Below are 20,784 nucleotides of genomic sequence, written 5' to 3'. Positions count from 1 at the left end.
TGGTTTCTTCTGTCACGCTCGTCGAACAGAGATGGAGGACCAAGGCGCAGCGTTGAAGGCGAACATATTTATTTATAGAATGATCACACGATCAAAACAACAAAACGATGACGTGACAGTCAATGGTAATACACAAACCAAATACGAACAAGAAACCACACCCAATGAATGCCTAACGGCTACCTAAGTATGACTCCCAATCAGAGACAACGAGCTACAGCCGTCTCTGATTGGGAGCCACCCTGGCCAACATAGAATTACAAAACCAGAAAGTGAAACCTAGAACACACATAGACTATACACACCCTGGCTCAACATATTAGAGTCCCCAGAGCCAGGGCGTGACATTACTCTTCTAGCTATGTTTCAATATCCACACTAACATATCACTTAGCATGAAGAAATGCATTGGCATTCATTCTAAGTGATACTGTATGTTAGCATGGACATTGGTACACACTGTAGCTTCTGACTCCTGACTCCAGACATGTTTTTGCTGTCTTACACCTTTGAAAATGCTATATTTCATACAGTCAGTTTAGATAACCATCTCAACAGTGAACATCAGTTGATGTTCCTTCCTTGGCCTGTTTCTGTCTATCTGTCTGTCTCTCCATGTCTGTCCTCTCAGAGCCTGATGTCTCAAGTGGCGTTTGGCTTTGGGACAGAGTACTTGTCCCGTTATGAGGAGCAGGGTCTGGGTCTGCAGTGGGACAACATCCAGACCAGCCCTCTGGAGGGGGATGAGTACTCCTTCCTCACCTCCATCTCCATGATGGCCCTGGATACTGTACTCTACGCCGTCCTTGCCTGGTACCTCGACAACGTCTTCCCAGGTAGCACCTTGCTATTAGCCTAGGTACCAGTTTGTGCCATCATGCCACTCCTTGTCATGCAATGTTTGGAGTTGACATGATAGCACAAACAGATCTGGGACCAGGCTATCATGCTATGACACATGGCAGAAATGCATATAGTAAGTATGCCTAAATCAGTTACAAAAACTCATTATGAAGGTCATAGAAGGAGCAATGTTGACACTCAGCACCAGTTGGTTACTTTTGTCAGAAATGATTGAAAGGAGTTGATATTCATGACTATTGGTCTTATTTGATGGTTGTATTTGAAATGTAACTGAGTGGATTCTAAAATCAGCACTGCCTCTGTGTTTATTTCTGTTCTCCTACAGGGCAGTATGGAATTGGTCGGCCATTTTATTTCCCCATCCTGCCCTCCTATTGGCTCAATTCCAGACCCCCAAAGCCAAAAGAGTTGGAGAAACCCAGGTTTGACAACCTGGTAAACCAGACTGAAGAGAACCAGAAGACCAATCATGTACCAGGTGACGACCAGAACACTAAGGCACCAGATGAGGAGCTTCCATCCTGCAAACACCAGGACAAACGAGAGAGGCTGGGGAAGGGGAAAACAGAAGAGGAGGAGGAGGAGGAGGAGGAGAAGAACCAGGAGGAAAAACAAAATGGAGAAAAAGAGGGTAAGAACACAACTTTTCTCGGGCATCCAAACACATTCAAATAAATCCACTTGTCTTCTAAAGAAAATAACTAAGTGGAGTTTTTAAAAAAATATGTAAGTATCAGGGCCATGGACTCTTTGTCTCAGTCCAGCAGCTCTGATGAATCGCTGATGAGGTTTGAAACAATAGAGCTCTCTCTCTCCCTCTCTCTCTCTGTGGCCTGCTTGCCCGGCCCATAATGCTTAGCGGCAGGCAGTGTGTGGGAACCCGCAGTCCTTGAGTGTGTTTGCTCTCCCGGTCGGGACTCAATACAGACAGACACAGTGGTACATTTCCCTCAGTCAGAGTTCAGTCAGAGTTAGTTAATATGTGATTCAGCTCCCGTTTGGTTCGCTCCCTTTCACACAGTCAAAGTGGCAGAATTCCTTTCCCCTGATTTCACCTTCACTGTTTGCCATTGTTTTTCTTAAGACATCTCATTCAATGTTGTATCAGCAACGATGTGTCAGATTGGGGCTATAAACAGTGACTAGATAAAATAATGTCTTTCAGTTCATGATGGAATGTGGTGCAAGGTCATGTGATGTTGTTATTTTTGTGAGGCAAAAATAACATAAACAGTTATGTTACAGTTATTATTCACTATCAGCACTGACAAACAACATCTATTTCATAACCCTGTAACACCTGTGTAACAGTACACCCATTCCAGCCTTATCAGTGCACATATAATCAGTATTGTTTATGACACACTATAATACCCTGCCAAGGTACGCTTGTTGTTCACATCTATCTGCATCTAAGGCACATATCCAATCCTTCCCGTGTTTCCTGCTGTGGGTGGGAATGAGGGAGTGGGTGAGGTGGTGGAGGTTGGTAGGAAGGTCACCTCTCTGAGACCAGGAGACTGGGTCATACCCTGGGATGCTGGCTTTGGTGGCGAATCGCATCTCTGCATGTCTGGCAGACATATCAGTGTGGATGACGGATCACCACCTCAAGCTGAACCTCGGCAAGACGGAGCTGCTCTTCCTTCCGGGGAAGGACTGCCCGTTCCATGATCTCGCCATCACGGTTGACAACTCCGTTGTGTCCTCCTCCCAGAGTGCGAAGAGCCTTGGCGTGACCCTGGACAACACCCTGTTGTTCTCCGCTAACATCAAGGCGGTGACCCGATCCTGTAGGTTCATGCTCTACAACATTCGGAGAGTACGACCCTGCCTTACACAGGAAGCGGCACAGGTCCTAATCCAGGCACTTGTCATCTCCCGTCTGGATTACTGCAACTCGCTGTTGGCTGGGCTCCCTGCCTGTGCCATTAAACCCCTATAACAGAATGCCGCAGCCCGTCTGGTGTTCAACCTTCCCAAGTTCTCTCACGTCACCCCGCTCCTCCGCACACTCCACTGGCTTCCAGTTGAAGCTCGCATCTGCTACAAGACCATGGTGCTTGCCTACGGAGCTGTGAGGGGAATGGCACCTCCGTACCTTCAGGCTCTGATCAGTCCCCAAACCCAAACGAGGGCATTGCGTTCATCCACCTCTGGCCTGCTGGCCCCCCTACCTCTGCGGAAGCACAGTTCCCGCTCAGCCCAGTCAAAACTGTTCGCTGCTCTGGCACCCCAATGGTGGAACAAGCTCCCTCACGACGCCAGGACAGTGGAGTCACTCACCACCTTCCGGAGACACTTGAAACCCCACCTCTTTAAGAAATACCTGGGATAGGATAAAGTAATCCTTCTACCCCCCCTTACCCCACCCCCAAAAAAACAAAAAAAAACATTATTGTAAAGTGGTTATCCCACTGGCTATAAGGTGAATGCACCAATTTGTAAGTATATCTGATTAAGTGTATCTGATTGTATTAATTATATCGGATTCGATCTATTAATTATATCAGATTTTGACCTCACAACCCCTATCCTAATGACCTCTAACATCTGACCTCCAAACTCTCACCTCTCTCCCCAGGTCAGCCCAGTCATGCCTACTTTGAGGGGGAGCCAGCAGGGCTGGTGGAGGGTGTGTGTGTTCAGAACCTGGTCAAGGTGTTTGGCAGGGGACAAAAGCCTGCAGTAGACGGACTGAGCATCACATTCTATGAGAGCCAGATCACTGCTTTCCTGGGGCACAATGGAGCTGGGAAGACCACCACCATGTATGTCACCCACAGACACATTATTTATTCTAATCATTTATCATTTTGACAATTTTATTTTGACCATATTAATCAGTTTAGGGCCGTGTTTCTCAACCTGTGGTACCTTCTATCCTTTGGGAAATCTGGCCTATGAACAGGTACTTTGGGCAGAGCAAAATGTGATTGGGGGTAGAGTAACCAAAATAGATTGAGAATCACTGGTTTGGGGGACAGCTTTGTGACAGTAGGTGTTGTGACTGTGACATCTGGCCATGTGACTCTATCTGTCCTCTACATCCTCTGTCCCTCTGTGTGGTCTCCACCAGGTCTATCCTGACGGGGATGTTCCCTCCCACCTCGGGGACAGCCTCCATCTATGGGAAGGACATCCGGACAGACATGGACACCATCAGGCACTCTCTGGGCATGTGTCCCCAGCACAACATCCTCTTTCACCAGTAGGTGACCCCTTACATTGCCATATAGACACAAGGAGTGATGAGATGTGGTGATGCATTTGTCTATTGTCTTTCTCTCCTCCATGTCCATGTCTCTCTCTCCACACTTCTTTTCCTTCTCTTTCCCTCATCCTCTCTGTCCATCTCTCTTAGCCTCTGTCTCTTCTCTCGCTCCACTCTCTCTCTGCATTGGGGTGTGGGGAGGGGATGGTAAAGTGCAGGTACTTCCTAAACAGGTCTAATTTATCTCTGTCTATGGAGATTAAGATGTTGTTCTGTGTGTGCAGGTTTAATAAAGACTATTTGGTTTGATGTGGGAATGTTGGACAAGATCATAATGAAACAAGAATGTAATGCAAATAGAATGTAGCTGTTGGGGTGTTCCCCTTGAAGGAGCGCATTCAGCACAGTGCAGCTGCTCACCACAGGCACTCTCTCTCTCTCTCTCTCTCCAACTCTATCACTCCCCCCCCCCCACCCCCCCACCCCCACCCCCACCCCCCCACCCCTCAGTATGACCGTAGAAGAACACATCCTGTTCTACAGCCTGCTGAAGGGAAGGTCTCTGTCTGAGGCTCAACTGGAGGTAGAGAACATGCTGGAGGATCTGGGCCTGCCCCACAAGAGAGACGAGGAGGCACAGAACCTCTCAGGTTTCAACAGATACACACAGACACACACACACACAGTGTTGGGCCTTTACAGTTACAGTTACAGTATATAGTTCATCAGTAGACGTCAAATGTTAGTTTCATTGCTAGTGATGATGAAACAAACACTTCATCTTTAACGTGTGTTTAGAGTGTCATAATGAAGATATGAGATACCAGTGTTGTTGTCCTCATCTTCTCCTCTTCTCCTCTCAGGCGGCATGCAGAGGAAGTTGTCTGTTGCCATGGCGTTTGTAGGCGGTGCCAAGGTGGTGATTCTGGACGAGCCCACGTCGGGGGTGGACCCCTACTCCAGACGATCTATCTGGGACCTGCTGCTCAAGTACCGATCAGGTACACACCAGTTCATGTATATTTGAGTATTTGTTATTTAAATACTTTTTTTGTGTATTTGAGTATTTTCAAATACACAGCCCAAAACAATAACTTTTATTTGAGTATTTGATTGGTTATTTGTAAAAAACAAATAGTCGACCAAATTGTATTTGAAAGTATTTTCAAATACTATTTTCAAATACCTCAGTTAAATGCATGGGAGTGTATTTGAGTCTGTTTATAAGAGTATTTTCAAATACTTTCCGAGTGTATTTCCAAATACATTATAATATTCAGCTACTTGTTTTTTCAAATAAAGGTTATCTGAATACTTGTTTTGAAATGTATTGAAAAGTAATTGAAATACACTACATGACCAAAATAATGTGGACACCTGCTCGTCGAACATCTCATTCCAAAATCATGTTCATTAATATGGAGTTGGTCCCCCCTTTGCTGCTATAACAGCCTCCACTCTTCTGGGAAGGCTTTCCACTAGATGTTGGACCATTGCTGCGGGGACTTGCTTCCATTCAGCCACAAGAGCATTAGTGAGGTCGGGCACTGATGTTGGGCAATTAGGCCTGGCTCACAGTCGGCGTTCCAAGTCTTTCCAAAGGTGAAGGGGTTGAGGTCAGGACTCTGTGCAGGCCAGTCAAGGTCTTCCACACCAATCTCGACAAACCATTTCTGTATGGACCTCGCTTTGTGCACGGGGGCATTGTCATGCTGAAACAAGAAAGGGCCTTCCCCAAACTGTTGCATTAAGTTGGAAGCATAGAATCGTCTAGAATGTCATGTATGCTGTAACGTTAAGATTTCCCTTCAGTGGAACTAAGGGGCCTGGCCAAACCATGAAAAACAACCCCAGACCATTATTCCCCCTCCACCAAAGTTTACAATTGGCACTATGCATACGTGCAGGTAGCGTTCTCCTGGCATCCGCCAAACCCAGATTTGTTTGTTGTACTGCCAGATGGTGAAGCGTGATTGTTCACTCCAGAGAACGCATTTCCACTGCTCCAGAGTCCAACGGTGGCGAGCTTTACACCACTCCAGCCGACGCTTGGCATTGCGCATGGTGATCTTAGGCTTGTGTGCGGCTGCTCGGCCATGGAAACCCATTTCATGAAGCTGCCGACTAACAGTTCTTGTGCTGACTTTGCTTCCAGAGGCAGTTTGGAACTCAGTAGTGAGTGTTGCAACCGCAGCACTCAGCGGTCTCGTTCTGTGAGCTTGTGTGGCCTATCACTTCGCGGCTGAAACATTTCCACTACACAATAACAGCACTTACAGTTGACCGGGGCAGCTCTAGCAGGGCAGAAATTTGACGAACTGACTTGTTGAAAGGTGGCATCCTATGACGGTGCCACATTGAAAGTCACTGAGCTCTTCAGTCAGGCCATTCTACTGTCAATGTTTGTCTATGGAAATTGCATGGCTGTGTGCTCGATTTTATACACCTGTCAGCAACAGGTGTGGCTGAAATAGCCGAATCCACTAATTTGAAGAGTTGTCCACATACTTTTGAATATATAGTGTACCTGAAATAGTATTTGAACCTAGGTCTTGTTCACACAGTACATATGCCTCCTGCTGGATGGAGCAGGAACAACAGCTGATTGACTGAAATTTACCAACATCGGAAATGTATAACATAAAATGCCATCTCATAATGCTAACCCTATATAACCCTCTCTCTCTCTCTCTCTCTCTCTCTCTCTCTCTCTCTCGCCATCTCTCTACCTCCCCAGGACGTACAGTGATTCTGTCCACTCACCACATGGACGAGGCTGACCTGTTGAGTGACCGTGTGGCCATCATCTCTCAGGGTCGTCTTCACTGCTGCGGCTCCCCGCTCTTCCTCAAGAACTGCTTCGGTGCCGGCTTCTACCTCACCCTGGTTCGACGCATGAAATACGAGGAACCCAAGACCAAGGTGGGATGGATGCGATCTCGGAAAGAGCCTCTAGAGTGTGTTGTTGTTTATGTTAGCGAGAGAGAGAGAGAGTGTGTGTGTTAGGGTGAGTGAGTGATTTCATTGCCTAGAAAGAGATATGTGTTATTGATGACGTTTTCTCTTTGTCCTAGATGAAGTGTGACTGTACTGATGAGTGTTCGTGTAAGTGCTCCACCTGCACCACGTACAAAGAAGAGTTACGTCAAGCCAAAACCCCGGACAGACAGTTGGACGGTAAGGTTTTCATTGAGGAATTGAGGTGACATAAGTATACGGGACCATGAACCCCCTTTATACATGGTCATCTGATAGTTACTTTCCTCACTAGCTGTTGCGTCTTTGTATGTTCTGTACCTGTTATAACATACTTGTAACAGGTGATATAGCCAGAACCATAGTGTTGGTTCCACCACTAACGTTGACTCTGTTTGTGTGTGTGTGTTTCTGTGTGTGTGTGTGTGTGTGTGTGTGTGTCTGTGTGTGTGTGTGTGTGTCTGTGTGTGTGTTTGTATGTGTCTGTGTGTGTGTGTGTGTGTGTGTGTGTGTGTGTGTGTCTGTGTTTCTCCCTACCAGGTGACTTGTCAAGCATCACAGGGCTGGTCCACCACCATGTCCCAGAGGCTCGTTTGATCGAGGCTATCGGCCAGGAGTTGACCTACCTGCTGCCCAACCAGGGCTTCCAGCCCAGGGCCTACGCCTCCCTCTTCAGAGAGCTGGAGGAAACCCTCTCTGACATCGGCCTCAGTAGCTTCGGGGTCTCCGACACATCACTGGAGGAGGTGAGCCTATATTCAATCACAATACATCAGTTCACTTCATGTTTTCATGTTTGATGGCCATGTACCATTGTACTTTCTTTATTTTTCTCTTGTAGATATTCCTGAAAGTGACAGCGAATGGTGAAGCCAAATCTGGCAAAACTAAACAAGGTAATTGAAAAAGAAGAAGATCTGAACTGTGTATCTTTTATGACATGTGTATTGTCTGTGATGTTCTGTGTTGGTCTGTATAGTACTGTACTGTGATGTTCTGTGTGTTGGTCTATACAGTACTGTACTGTGATGTTCTGTGTGTTGGTCTGTGAAGGACTGTACTGTGATGTTCTGTGTGTTGATCTGTATAGTACTGTACTGTGATGTTCTGTGTGTTGGTCTGTACAGTACTGTACTGTGATGTTCTGTGTGTTGATCTGTATAGTACTGTACTGTGATGTTCTGTGTGTTGGTCTGTACAGTACTGTACTGTGATGTTCTGTGTGTTGGTCTGTACAATACTGTACTGTGCTGTTCTTTGTGTGACAGTTATGTTGGATTTGCTGTCATCTACCCCCCCCCCAGACCAGAGATTGTGGCAGCAGACACCTCGACCCAGTGTAGGACACAACAAAAATAGCAGTTTATGTCGACCAATCTAAAGATGACAAGCAACAGGCTACAAGCTTCAAGCTACAAGCTAGAAACTACTGCACTTGCAATGACAATGGCTATAATGAACAGATATCTTATAAGCCATGGTCTTTAAACTAGGACTCTATGGGCAACGTCAATTCTGGACCCATATACTGTTCTCTAGTGGAATTACAGGAAGCTGTCATAGATTCAGTCTTACGCTGAATGGGGCGGCAGTTAGCTTAGTGGTTAAGAGCGTTGTGCCAGAAAACGAAAGGTTGCTGGTTCTAATCCCCGAGCCGACTAGGTGAAAAATCTGTTGATGTGCCCTTGAGCAAGGCACTTAACCCTAATTGCTCTGGATAAGAGCGTCTGTTAATGACTAAAATGTGGTGCTGCAGAGTGTTTATTGCTTTCACTGTAGAAGACAATTTAAGTTTTATTATAGCACTCAGACAGTGAACTTTTAACTCCTGACCTTTCCCTACGTTACAGAGGCAGACGGGGTGACCCAGGCCAACAGGCAGGGGCATTCTGGGGGCTTGGAGGGCAGCGAGGGGCGGGGCTCTGGACAGGTCAAAGGTGTCTGTCTGGTCCTGAAACAGTTATTTGCCCTGCTCATCAAACGGTTTCACCACGCCACAAGATCACATAAGGACTTCTTTGCTCAGGTACCATTCTCCACAGACGGCTGTTTGTGCAGTGTATTTTGCATCCCCTCTATATCATGTGCATTGGTTATAAATCCCTATGTATAATAATGTGCAATAATGTTACACATTTCTTGATGGTTCCAGTTTCATGATGCAGAATTTGAATATGAAAATGTCCCTGTGTCCTGTTGTTCTGTTTCGTCAGATAGTTTTGCCTGCCAGTTTTGTGTTCATATCACTGATGTTCACTACGATCGTACCTCCATTTGGAGAGTACCCCAGCCTGACCCTTAGTCCCTGGATGTATGGACGACAGTTCACCTTCTTCAGGTGTGCATAGATACTTCTGTCCTGCCCTGAGACTAGCACCATTTGTTAAATCAATCGTCCAGTCAATTCAGAGTAGATTCAGTCTGAAGAAGTTCAATTCCATTGGCATAAAACATGAGTAGAACGTAGAAGTCTCTTATGATAATGTGGCGTTTGATCATGTTTGATAAAGACTGTTGTTGACTGTTGGATGTGCCATCTTGCAGTAACGAGCGTACCCTGGACCCTGAGATGAGGTACTTTGGAGAGGTGCTGCTAAACAAGCCTGGATTTGGGACTCGCTGCATGGTGGATGAACCTCTAGAGTGAGTAGTGACCAGGGACAGTTCACTTACCATAAAATATTATCTGTTTGCTAAATGTCTAAGTATAGCATCACTTTAAGACTCGATTCCAATAGGAGTCAAATATCAGTCTGGGGGCAAGAAAGAAACTTGCAGGCCTGATGTGCCCTAGGCCTTGAGTTTGAGACTTCCTTAAAGGATATCACAGTTACTGATATCAAGTCGGCTACTGTACGCCCAAAAGTAACGAACATTAGGGGAGGAAGGAGGCATCGTTGTACATGCCCGAAAAATGATTTGTTGTTGATCCTGATAGGCACTTCAAGTGTAACAATGTGCATATGTGCGTGTGTGCGTGTTCCTGTGTGTTCCTGGGATAGGGATTTCCCATGTAATAACATCACAACAGAGTGGGAGATGCCGCTGGTGAACCCTGCTCTGATAGACATGTTGGATGGACCAGAGTGGACCTCAGTTAACCCCTCCCCAGGCTGCCAGTGTAGTACCCCTAGGAAACTCACAATGCTGCCTGTCTGCCCTGAGGGAGCAGGGGGGCTTCCACCACCACAGGTTAGTGTACACATATGCATAGGCTTTAGCTCAATGGGCTGACACAGTATTGTGGTAATCAGGTGGCCCCTGTTTAAATCCCAGTCTGTCACCAATGCACAAAGTTATATACACACTGTTTGTTCATTTGTGTGTGTGTGTTGTGTTTTAGAGGATCCAGTCGACAGGTGATGTTCTGGTGGACCTGACAGGCAGGAATATCTCTGATTATCTGGTGAAGACTTACCCCTCCCTCATCAAGGCCAGGTACCGTGGAACTACTTCAGCATTCATCTACTTTATTTTGTTCTACATACACAACTCTAATGGCACAATTCCTATGTCTTTCTTGTTCAGTTTGAAGAGCAAATACTGGGTGAATGAACAAAGGTACTATTTCCATATTTTACAAAATCCAAAACGTAGCCTATTTATAATGAGCTAGGTGGCTGTGTCCATTATGTAAAGAAAAGTGATGCTGTAGCGCCCTCTGGTGGCCAGGGGCATAGTATCGTTATTGTATAAGGAGTTTTAGCTCTCACTGAGTATGCGGTCTTACTCCTGGTGTTCAGATATGGAGCTATATGTGTTGTCTGTTCTCGGTTATCTAGGTATGGAGGTATATCTGTGGGTGGACAGCTTCCTGTGTTAGATGTGGACCCTAAGACCATCCAGGACGCAGCATCACAGATGGGGCGACTGCTTAATGTTACTGGGGTAAGTCTACTAAAGATGTCTCTGGTGTGGATCTTTACACACTTCAACAGCCCTGTAACTGTCCATGTATCCAATCATGGTACTCTTTTCTCCAGGGTAAATACTCCAAACAAACTCTTAAGGACATTGGAACCTTCCTTCGATACATGGAGAGTGAATACAATGTCAAGGCAAGTACATATAGTGCACTGTCTACAATTTAACCCACTACTGCCAATCCACTGGCTTACTTTTGTACTATACACCAGCAAAAGAAGATTGACTAGAATATCCATTCTGTCTTTTTGAAGGTGTGGTACAACAACAAGGGCTGGCATGCCATGGTGGCCTTCATGAACGTGGCCAACAACGCCATCCTTAGAGCCAACCTGCCCAAAGATGCCAGCCTGGATGTATACGGCATCACCACCATCAACCACCCTCTCAACCTTACCAAGGAACAATTGTCTGAAGTCACTGTGTGAGTACTGGCCTATCAGGAGATTTGATACTAGAGAGGTCACTGTGTGAGTACTGGCCAATCAGGTGAGGTGATTAAAGCATGTAATAGACAGAACTCCTGGATCATCTAACCCCTCTCTGTGTACCTGTAAGCACCTCAGTGGATGTGGTGGTGGCTATCTGTGTGATCTTCTCTATCTAACCCCACTCCATCCCTCTCCTCTCCTAGCCTGAGCACCTCAGTGGATGTGATGGTGGCTATTTGTGTGATCTTCGCCATGTCCTTCGTCCCAGCCTCCTTTGTCCTCTACCTCATCCAGGAGAGGGTGACCCAGGCCAAACACCTCCAGTTCGTTAGCGGGGTCAGTCCCGTCATCTACTGGATGGCCAACTTCCTCTGGGACATGGTATGTCTGGGCCTGGGGCCGGTTCCTCCCATCATACTCTCTGCAATCTCATATTGACAAACACCAAGTTCTTGATATGCCGAAATGGTTTGTGATGATGCTACCCACTCTCTTAAATAATCTACATTAATATGGCATGACAGATCATTCCAGTGAAGAGAGAGCATAGTGAAGCTAGGTTGTAGAAACAGTATTCCCCATCTGTTGCATACAGTATTCCACATAATATCATGTAGTTTATGACCGAAGGGCATATGTGTCCACTCAAACAGCCCAAAGGATTGATAGATACATTTTACCTTTCTACATAGAGCTTGACATTCATTGTGTCACTTCCCCCTCATCAGGTGAATTACTCTATCAGTGCAGCACTGGTGGTGGGTATTTTCATGGTCTTTGACAAGAAGTGCTACACGTCGCCAACCAACCTCCAACCCCTGATAACCCTGCTCATGCTCTATGGGTAAGTCAGTGTACTGTAGTACAGTAAGCCCCTTTGCTTGGGCTAAAGGTGGAAGGTTAACGGTAATTTATCCTTGGAGAGAGCATCTAGAACAGTCCTTTATAGCATGCTCTAAATGATGAATGGATTGTACTGTACAGTGATACAGGCGATGAGAAGTTGAGTGCTGTATTAATGGAGCTAGTGGGTTTATTTCCAGTGGTCCATCCCTCATAGTGTTCGCTAACTGTAGTCCTTGTCAACACCGGATGGCCTCAGCACTGGGTGGTACAACCAGTCTGTATCAGGTTTATAGTGCTACTCACGTCACTCAACCCCACCCAACTGTGACAGAATAAGATTACATTCTGGACCAGAGGAAACCATTCTTCTAGAATGAACATTTAGGCAAGGACCACATGTAAATGTTCAGATGATCTTAAAAAATGTAAGCTTGATCAAACGATTTGAAAAATGCTCCCTACCTGTCTCTGTCCACTGCAGGTGGTCTGTGACGCCCATGATGTACCCCATGTCCTACATCTTCAGTATTCCCAGCACAGCCTACGTCTCTCTGTCCTGCATCAACCTGTTCATTGGCATCAACAGCAGTGCCATCACCTTCATCCTTGACCTGTTTGACAGCACAGCGGTGAGTGGAGAGCACAGACTGGGATAAACGCTTACTGTACTTACACACAGAGCTGTCTGTCTCTAACACCTGCTCAATGACTGCTTCAAATACTAGTACTTGTTGAGTGACTCGATTCAACTGTGTGGTTTGGCCCTCCCTCTCTGTCCCCCCCCCCCCCCCCTCTCTCTCTCTCTCTGTCTCTCTGTCTGTCTGTCTGTCTGTCTGTCTGTCTGTCTGTCTGTCTGTCTGTCTGTCTGTCTGTCTGTCTTTCTCCCTCCTTCTCTCAGGCTCTGTATAAGTGTAACCAGCTGCTGAAGAAGATGCTGCTGATCTTCCCCCACTACTGTCTTGGCCGGGGTCTAATCGACATGGCTATGAACCAGGCTGTTACTGATGTCTATGCCCGCTTTGGTGAGTCACACCCCCTCCGCCTCTCACACCCCCCTTCCCCGTCACCCTCCAACCCCCTCACCCCTTTCATCCCCTTGCCACCCCCACCACTCGCTCCAAGGCCTGCATTCTGATTGGTCAGTAGGGAAATGCCGCTAGCAACTCTAGCCTGTTCTCCAGGTCTTGGACACCTCCAGACCCCGAGGCTAAATCCTGATGCACTCGGAATGCCGTAACAGGACGTGAATACCATGGCCCCGGGTCGGGCCGACGGCGTCTGAAACATGATGCTGTGTATTTGTCTCTAGGAGATTCACACCCAAGACACGGCTGAGGCCACAGACTTCATAAATAACCAGTGGATTTCAATAAGCTTTCCCCTAATCGGCCGATAAGACCAGTCAAAGCCGGTGGTGACTAATGGGAGCGTGGTTAGCTAGGTAGGTGGGTAGTGGATATAGGAGACTATAGGAGCAGGTGCCACAGAGCCACCATCACCCAGCTTTGTTGATGAATGTTTTAGCTGTGTTGATGTCATCTTATCTGTGAAGAGAAGCTGGCTGATTAAAGTGTAACAGGAGCGTATTCTGTGTTGTCACCTCTCAAGCGTTTCCCACTTCTCACACATCGGTTAGATCAGATGGTGTACTAATGCTGATTCCTCCATGCTACATGCTGATCCTGTTTGCTTTGCTTTGTGTGTGTGTATGTGTGTCAGGTGAGGACTTCAGTCTGGACCCGTACAGTTGGGACTTTGTAGGAAAGAACCTGGTCTTCATGGCTGTTGAGGGCTTTGTCTATTTCATCATGAACATACTGATCCAGTACCGCTTCTTCCTGGATCACTGGTAACCAACAGCTTCACTTCACATCTAATATACAAGTCTACATTGCTGTAGTACTTTTAAAAAAAGTATCTAATTGGTGAAGCTAATTCATCTTTGAATGGTGTTATTGAATCTGTTGGATCAGAATCATATGAATCTGTTGACCAGTACAAGTTGACTGGTACCAGTAACTCTACGCATTATTGATTGTGAGAGCGGTCCAGAACACAGGTTCACCACTTACCTTCAACCTCTGACCTCTTACCTATAATAGGATTACAGATTGTAAGAAGGATCCCATCATGGAGGAAGATGTGGACGTGGCCCAGGAGAGAGAACACATCTATAATGGTGGAAGCAAGAACGACATCTTAAAGATTAGAGACCTCACCAAGGTACGCTAACTAAATAACTAACTAACTGACCACTCAGGGCTCCTGTGTTATGTGTCTCCTGGTTATTGACTCAATAGTTTGCAGTGTGAACAAGATGGTTCTATCTTTCTCAGTCTCTCTCTTTCTCTCTCTCTCGCTCTCTCGCTCTCTCGCTCTCTCTCGCTCTCTCGCTCTCTCGCTCTCTCTCGCTCTCTCGCTCTCTCGCTCTCTCGCGCTCTCGCGCTCTCTCGCTCTCTCTCGCTCTCTCTCTCTCTCTCTCTCTCTCCTCCCAGACATACATGGGGAAGACTAAGCCAGCGGTGGACAGGATCTGTGTGGGAGTGTCACCTGGGGAGGTCAGTACAGTACCACTCTATACTATAGACCTCCATATAGTACCACAGCTGTACAGCAAGGGAAGGCTCAGTGTAGAGACCCAGTGATAAAATATATTCTCCTCATCCTCTCTCCAGTGCTTTGGGCTCCTGGGTGTGAACGGAGCAGGGAAGACCACCACCTTTAAGATGCTGACCGGAGACACTGATGTCAGCTCAGGAGAAGCCTCTGTCACTGGTCACAGGTACAGTGCATGGGGCATTGCCATGTGCTTCCTCAATCACAGTTGGCATGATCAATGTTTTTCCCGATGCTGTTGATATCATTTGTAAATAACAGTGGTCCTAAAATAGAGCCCTGTGGCACCCCAGAGCACAGCTCTATGCTTTTCACCTGTAATCGAACCCTTCGTCCCGGTCCCTGCAGCATCCTGACCAATATCCTGGATGTGCACCAGAACATGGGCTACTGCCCCCAGTTTGATGCCATAGATGAGCTGCTGACTGGCAGAGAGCACCTCCATCTGTATGCCCGCCTCAGAGGGGTGCCTGAGTCCGAGATCAGCAGGGTGAGGCTGGGGTCAGAGACCAGGGGTTAGGGTCAGAGTTTAGAGGTTAGGATTAGGGTTAGGGTCATGGTTAAAATAATTATTTTTTCTGAACTCAAGTAAATACCTACAGTTGAAGTCGGAAGTTTACATACACTTAGGTTGGAGTCATTAAAGCTCGTTTTTCAACCACTCCACACATTTCTTGTTAACAAACTATAGTTTGGCAAGTCGGTTAGGACATCTACTTTGTGCATGGCACAAGTAATTTTTCCAACAATTGTTTACAGACAGATTATTTCACTTATAATTCACTGTATCACAATTCCAGTGGGTCAGAAGTTTACATACACTAAGTTGACTGTGCTTTTAAACGGCTTGGAAAATTTCAGAAAATGATGTCATGGCTTTAGAAACTTCTGATAGGCTAATTGACATAATTTGAGTCAATTGGAGGTGTACCTGTGGATGTATTTCAAGGCCTACCTTCAAACTCAGTGCCTCTTTGCTTGACATCATGGGAAAATGAAAAGAAATCAGCCAAGACCTCAGAAAAAAAATTGTATACCTCCACAAGTCTGGTTCATCCTTAGGAGCAATTTCCAAACACCTGAAGGTACCACGTTCATCTGTACAAACAATAGTACGCAAGTATAAACACCATGGGACCACGCAGCCGTCATACCGCTCAGTAAGGAGACGCGTTCTGTCTCCTAGAGATTAATGTACTTTGGTGCGAAAAGTGCAAATCAATCCCAGAACAACAGCAAAGGACCTTGTGAAGATGCTGGAGGAAACAGGTACAAAAGTATCTATATCCACAGTAAAGTCCTATATCGACATAACCTGAAAGGCCGCTCAGCAAGGAAAAAGCCACTGCTCCAAAACCGCCATACAAAAGGTGGCAGCATCATGCTGTGGGGGTGCTTTGCTGCAGGAGAGACTGGTGCACTTCACAAAATAGATGGCATCATGAGGAAGGAAAATTATGTGGATATATTGAAGCAACATCTCAAGACATCAGTCAGGAAGTTAAAGCTTGGTCGCAAATGGGTCTTCCAAATGGACAACGACCCCAAGCATACTTCCAAAGTTGGACAAGGACAACAAAGTCAAGGTATTGGAGTGGCCATCACAAAGCCCTGACCTCAATCCTTTTAGAAAATTTGTGGGCAGAACTGAAAACGCGTGTGCGAGCAAGGAGGCCTACAAACCTGACTCAGTTACACCAGCTCTGTCAGGAGGAATGGGCCAAAATTCACCCAACTTATTGTGGGAAGCTTGTGGAAGGCTACCCGAAATGTTTGACCCAAGTTAAACAATTTAAAGGCAATGCTAACAAATACTAATTGAGTGTATGTAAACTTCTGACCCATTATTCATTCTAATCAGACAGGTTTTTTACATGGGCGATACATTGGAGATAATATAAGGCAAGTACTGGAAACAATAGAACACTATGAAAAATCTGGGAAACCAGGCCTACTATTCATAGCAGACTTCGAAAAGGCATTTGATAAAGTACGACTGGGGTTTATATACCAATAAAATGGTCTGATGGTGATGTGGATATACTTGGAATACATATCCCAAATGAAATAAATGATCTCACTCCAAAACATTTTAATAGAAAGTTATAAAAATAGATAAGATCTTGCTACCATGGAAAGGTAAATACCTGTATATTTGTGGACAATCACCCTGATTAACTCTTTAGTATTATCCCAGTTTACCCATTTGCTTATGGTCTTGCCTACGCCTAGCAAACAGTTTTTTTTAATTATATGAGATAAAAATATTCCATTTTATTTGGAACGGCAAGCCAGACAAAATTAAACAGGCCTATTTATATAATTAATATGAATTAGGAGGACAGAAATTATTAAATATTAAAGCATTAGACCTATCACCAAAAGCTTCAGTCATACAAAAATGATACTTAAATCCAAACTGGTTCTCTAGCAAACTAGTAAGATTGTCTCACCCAATGTTCAAGAAGGGACTTTTCCCCTTTATTCAGATTACAACCCCTCACTTTCAGGTATTTGAAAAGGAAATCATCTCCCAAATATCACTATTTCTAAAACAAGCCATAGAAAGTTGGTTGCAATTTCAATTTAATCCTCCAGAAATGACAGAACAAATATTGCATCAAATATTGTGGTTAAACTCAAATATACTAATTGATAAAAAAACATTATTTTTTTAGAAAATTAAAAAAAAAAGGTATTATCTTCGTAAATGATATTATCGGTAGGAATGGTGGAGTTATGTCGCACATGCAGCTAACAAAAACATATGGAAATGTCTGCTCTACCCAAAATTACAACCAAATAATTGCAGCATTACCGCAAAAATGGAAGAGGAAAGTGGAAGGAGGAAAAAGTAAGGAACTTGTCTGTCGGCCTTGCATTAAAGAACATAATTGGTTAAAGAAAATTGTTATAAATAAAAAAGTTTACCAGTTTCATTTAAGGACCAAAGGATTGACAGCCGTCCCATATAGATTGCAAAATAGTTGGGAAGAGGTTTTTGACGTACCGATTCCATGGCATAGTGTTTATGAACTGATACGCAAAACGACGTCGGATTTAAAACGTATAATTTTTCAATTTAAATTATTATATAAAATTCTTGCTACCAATAGAATGTTATTTGTATGGGGGATACAATCTTCCCAGCTCTGCAGATTTGTCTGTGAAGAGACAGAATCATTAGATCATTTGTTTTGGTACTGTCCATTTGTAGCTTGTTTCTGGACACAGTTCCAGAAAGGGCTGAAGGATTGCAATATTTGCATGGAGCTGACCCTGCAGATAGCACTACTGGGTGATCTGAAAAGTCATAAGTCAATCGATCAATAATATAATACTACTTTTAGCAAAAATGTTTATTTTCAATTCACAAACTGTATAAACAATGAGAATAGAAAGGTTCAGAACTTTTGTAAAACATCACAGTACAGTTGAAAAATATATGGCAAATAGAAATCCAATATGGATGGTGTTAAGAGATAGATGGGAGGTGTTGAATGGAGCTGAAGGATGGGACTAATAACAACAACTAAAAACAACAAGATAACTAGTGTAAGACATGCTGTGTCCATAATAAGTATATAGGTTATATATTGTGAGCTTTTGTGAAAGAGCACAGTTAGAAAGATATGGCATATAGAAGCATACCAGATGGACATCATGAACATGATCGGAGGAAGTTCAGGAGTAAAAACAAACAAAATATAATTATTGACTGTGTCCATAAAATGCAGATAGTATGTATAAGCATGAAGTAGGGGCCTAAGCATTGTTGTTCACTAGTTTACTCCAATTAGGGAAGGGAAGGTGGGGTTGGAAAGTAATAAAGGGAAATATATATATTTTTAAAGGATATGTATGTATATATATACAGTGGGGAGAACAAGTATTTGATACACTGCCGATTTTGCAGGTTTTCCTACTTACAAAGCATGTAGTGGTCTGTACTTTTTATCATAGGTACACTTCAACTGTGAGAGACGGAATCTAAAACAAAAATCCAGAAAATCACATTGTATGATTTTTAAGTAATTAATTTGCATTTTATTGCATGACATAAGTATTTGATACATCAGAAAAGCAGAACTTAATATTTGGTACAGAAACCTTTGTTTGCAATTACAGAGATCATACGTTTCCTGTAGGTCTTGACCAGGTTTGCACACACATTTTGGCCCACTCCTCCATACAGACCTTCTCCAGATCCTTCAGGTTTCGGGGCTGTCGCTGGGCAATACGGACTTTCAGCTCCCTCCAAAGATTTTCTATTGGGTTCAGGTCTGGAGACTGGCTAGGCCACTCCAGGACCTTGAGATGCTTCTTACGGAGCCACTCCTTAGTTGCCCTGGCTGTGTGTTTCGGGTCGTTGTCATGCTAGAAGACCCAGCCACGACCCATCTTCAATGCTCTTACTGAGGGAAGGAGGTTGTTGGCCAAAATCTTGCGATACATGGCCCCATCCATCCTCCCCTCAATGTAGCTCCTGAGTGGCGCAGTGGTCTAAGGCACTGCTTTGCAGTGCTAACTGTGCCACTAGAGATCCTGATTCGAATCCAGGCTCTGTCGCAGCCGGCCGCGACCGGGAGACTCATGGGCGGCGCACAATTGGCCCAGCGTCGACCAGGGTAGGGGAGGGAATGGCCGGCAGGGATGTAGCTCAGTTGATAGAGCATGGCGTTTGCAACGCCAGGGTTGTGGGTTTGATTCCCACGGAGGGCCAGTATATAAAAAAATAATAATTATATATATATATGTATTCACTAACTGTAAGTCGCTCTGGATAAGAGCGTCTGCTAAATGACTAAAATGTAAATGTAATACGGTGCAGTCGTCCTGTCCCCTTTGCAAAAAAGCATCCCCAAAGAATGATGTTTCCACCTCCATGCTTCACGGTTGGGATGGTGTTCTTGGGGTTGTACTCATCCTTCTTCTTCCTCCAAACATGGCGAGTGGAGTTTAGACCAAAAAGCTATTTTTTTGTCTCATCAGACCCCATGACCTTCTCCCATTCCTCCTCTGGATCATCCAGATGGTCATTGGCAAACTTCAGATGGGCCTGGACATGCGCTGGCTTGAGCAGGGGGACCTTGCGTGCGCTGCAGGATTTTAATCCATGATGGCGTAGTGTGTTACTAATGGTTTTCTTTGAGACTGTGGTCCCAGCTCTCTTCAGGTCAATGACCAGGTCCTGCCGTGTAGTTCTGGGCTGATCCCTCACCTTCCTCATGATCATTGATGCCCCACGAGGTGACATATTGCATGGAGCCCCAGACTAAGGGTGATTGACCGTCATCTTGAACTTCTTCCATTTTCTAATAATTGCGCCAACAGTTGTTGCCTTCTCACCAAGCTGCTTGCCTATTGTCCTGTAGCCCATCCCAGCCTTGTGCAGGTCTACAATTTTATCCCTGATGTCCTTACACAGCTCTCTGGTCTTGGCCATTGTGGAGAGGTTGGAGGCTGTTTGATTGAGTGTGTGGACAGGTGTCTTTTATACAGGCAACGAGTTCAAACAGGTGCAGTTAATACAGGTAATGAGTGGAGAACAGGAGGGCTTCTTAAAGAAAAACTAACAGGTCTGTGAGAGCCGGAATTCTTACTGGTTGGTAGGTGATCAAATACTTATGTCATGCAATAAAATGCAAATTAATTACTTAAAAATCATACAATGTGATTTTCTGGATTTTTGTTTTAGATTCAGTCTCTCACAGTTGAAGTGTACCTATGATACAAATTACAGACCTCTACATGCTTTGTAAGTAGGAAAACCTGAAAAATTGGCAGTGTATCAAATACTTGTTCTCCCCACTGTATGTATATGTGTATATGTATGTTGTGTATGTACAGTGGGGAGAACAAGTATTTGATACACTGCCGATTTTGCAGGTTTTCCTACTTACAAAGCATGTA

The 20,784-nt window shown here is 44.9% G+C and overlaps 1 protein-coding gene across 1 annotated transcript in view; it reads left to right on the top strand.

Moving 5' to 3' along the window:
• abca4b (ATP-binding cassette, sub-family A (ABC1), member 4b) overlaps positions 1-20,784 on the top strand; it is an 87,875-nt gene that overhangs the window by 61,021 nt on the left and 6,070 nt on the right. The window contains exons 14-41 of the mRNA XM_084152134.1: positions 632-836; positions 1,190-1,495; positions 3,449-3,635; positions 3,944-4,075; positions 4,589-4,728; positions 4,942-5,079; positions 6,816-7,000; positions 7,153-7,255; positions 7,595-7,800; positions 7,896-7,950; positions 8,905-9,080; positions 9,268-9,392; positions 9,599-9,697; positions 10,057-10,246; positions 10,398-10,492; positions 10,583-10,615; positions 10,837-10,942; positions 11,038-11,112; positions 11,233-11,402; positions 11,613-11,790; positions 12,138-12,253; positions 12,737-12,884; positions 13,154-13,277; positions 13,975-14,104; positions 14,358-14,478; positions 14,751-14,813; positions 14,931-15,037; positions 15,220-15,361. Coding sequence (XP_084008260.1) covers positions 632-836; positions 1,190-1,495; positions 3,449-3,635; positions 3,944-4,075; positions 4,589-4,728; positions 4,942-5,079; positions 6,816-7,000; positions 7,153-7,255; positions 7,595-7,800; positions 7,896-7,950; positions 8,905-9,080; positions 9,268-9,392; positions 9,599-9,697; positions 10,057-10,246; positions 10,398-10,492; positions 10,583-10,615; positions 10,837-10,942; positions 11,038-11,112; positions 11,233-11,402; positions 11,613-11,790; positions 12,138-12,253; positions 12,737-12,884; positions 13,154-13,277; positions 13,975-14,104; positions 14,358-14,478; positions 14,751-14,813; positions 14,931-15,037; positions 15,220-15,361 — 3,855 coding nt within the window. The remainder of the gene's footprint in view (positions 1-631; positions 837-1,189; positions 1,496-3,448; positions 3,636-3,943; positions 4,076-4,588; positions 4,729-4,941; positions 5,080-6,815; positions 7,001-7,152; positions 7,256-7,594; positions 7,801-7,895; positions 7,951-8,904; positions 9,081-9,267; positions 9,393-9,598; positions 9,698-10,056; positions 10,247-10,397; positions 10,493-10,582; positions 10,616-10,836; positions 10,943-11,037; positions 11,113-11,232; positions 11,403-11,612; positions 11,791-12,137; positions 12,254-12,736; positions 12,885-13,153; positions 13,278-13,974; positions 14,105-14,357; positions 14,479-14,750; positions 14,814-14,930; positions 15,038-15,219; positions 15,362-20,784) is intronic.

The sequence above is a fragment of the Coregonus lavaretus genome, assembly GCF_964263955.1.
Source record: "Coregonus lavaretus genome assembly, chromosome: 34".
NCBI classification, from domain to species: Eukaryota; Metazoa; Chordata; class Actinopteri; order Salmoniformes; family Salmonidae; genus Coregonus; species Coregonus lavaretus.
This window is presented reverse-complemented; position numbering and strand designations above follow the sequence as displayed.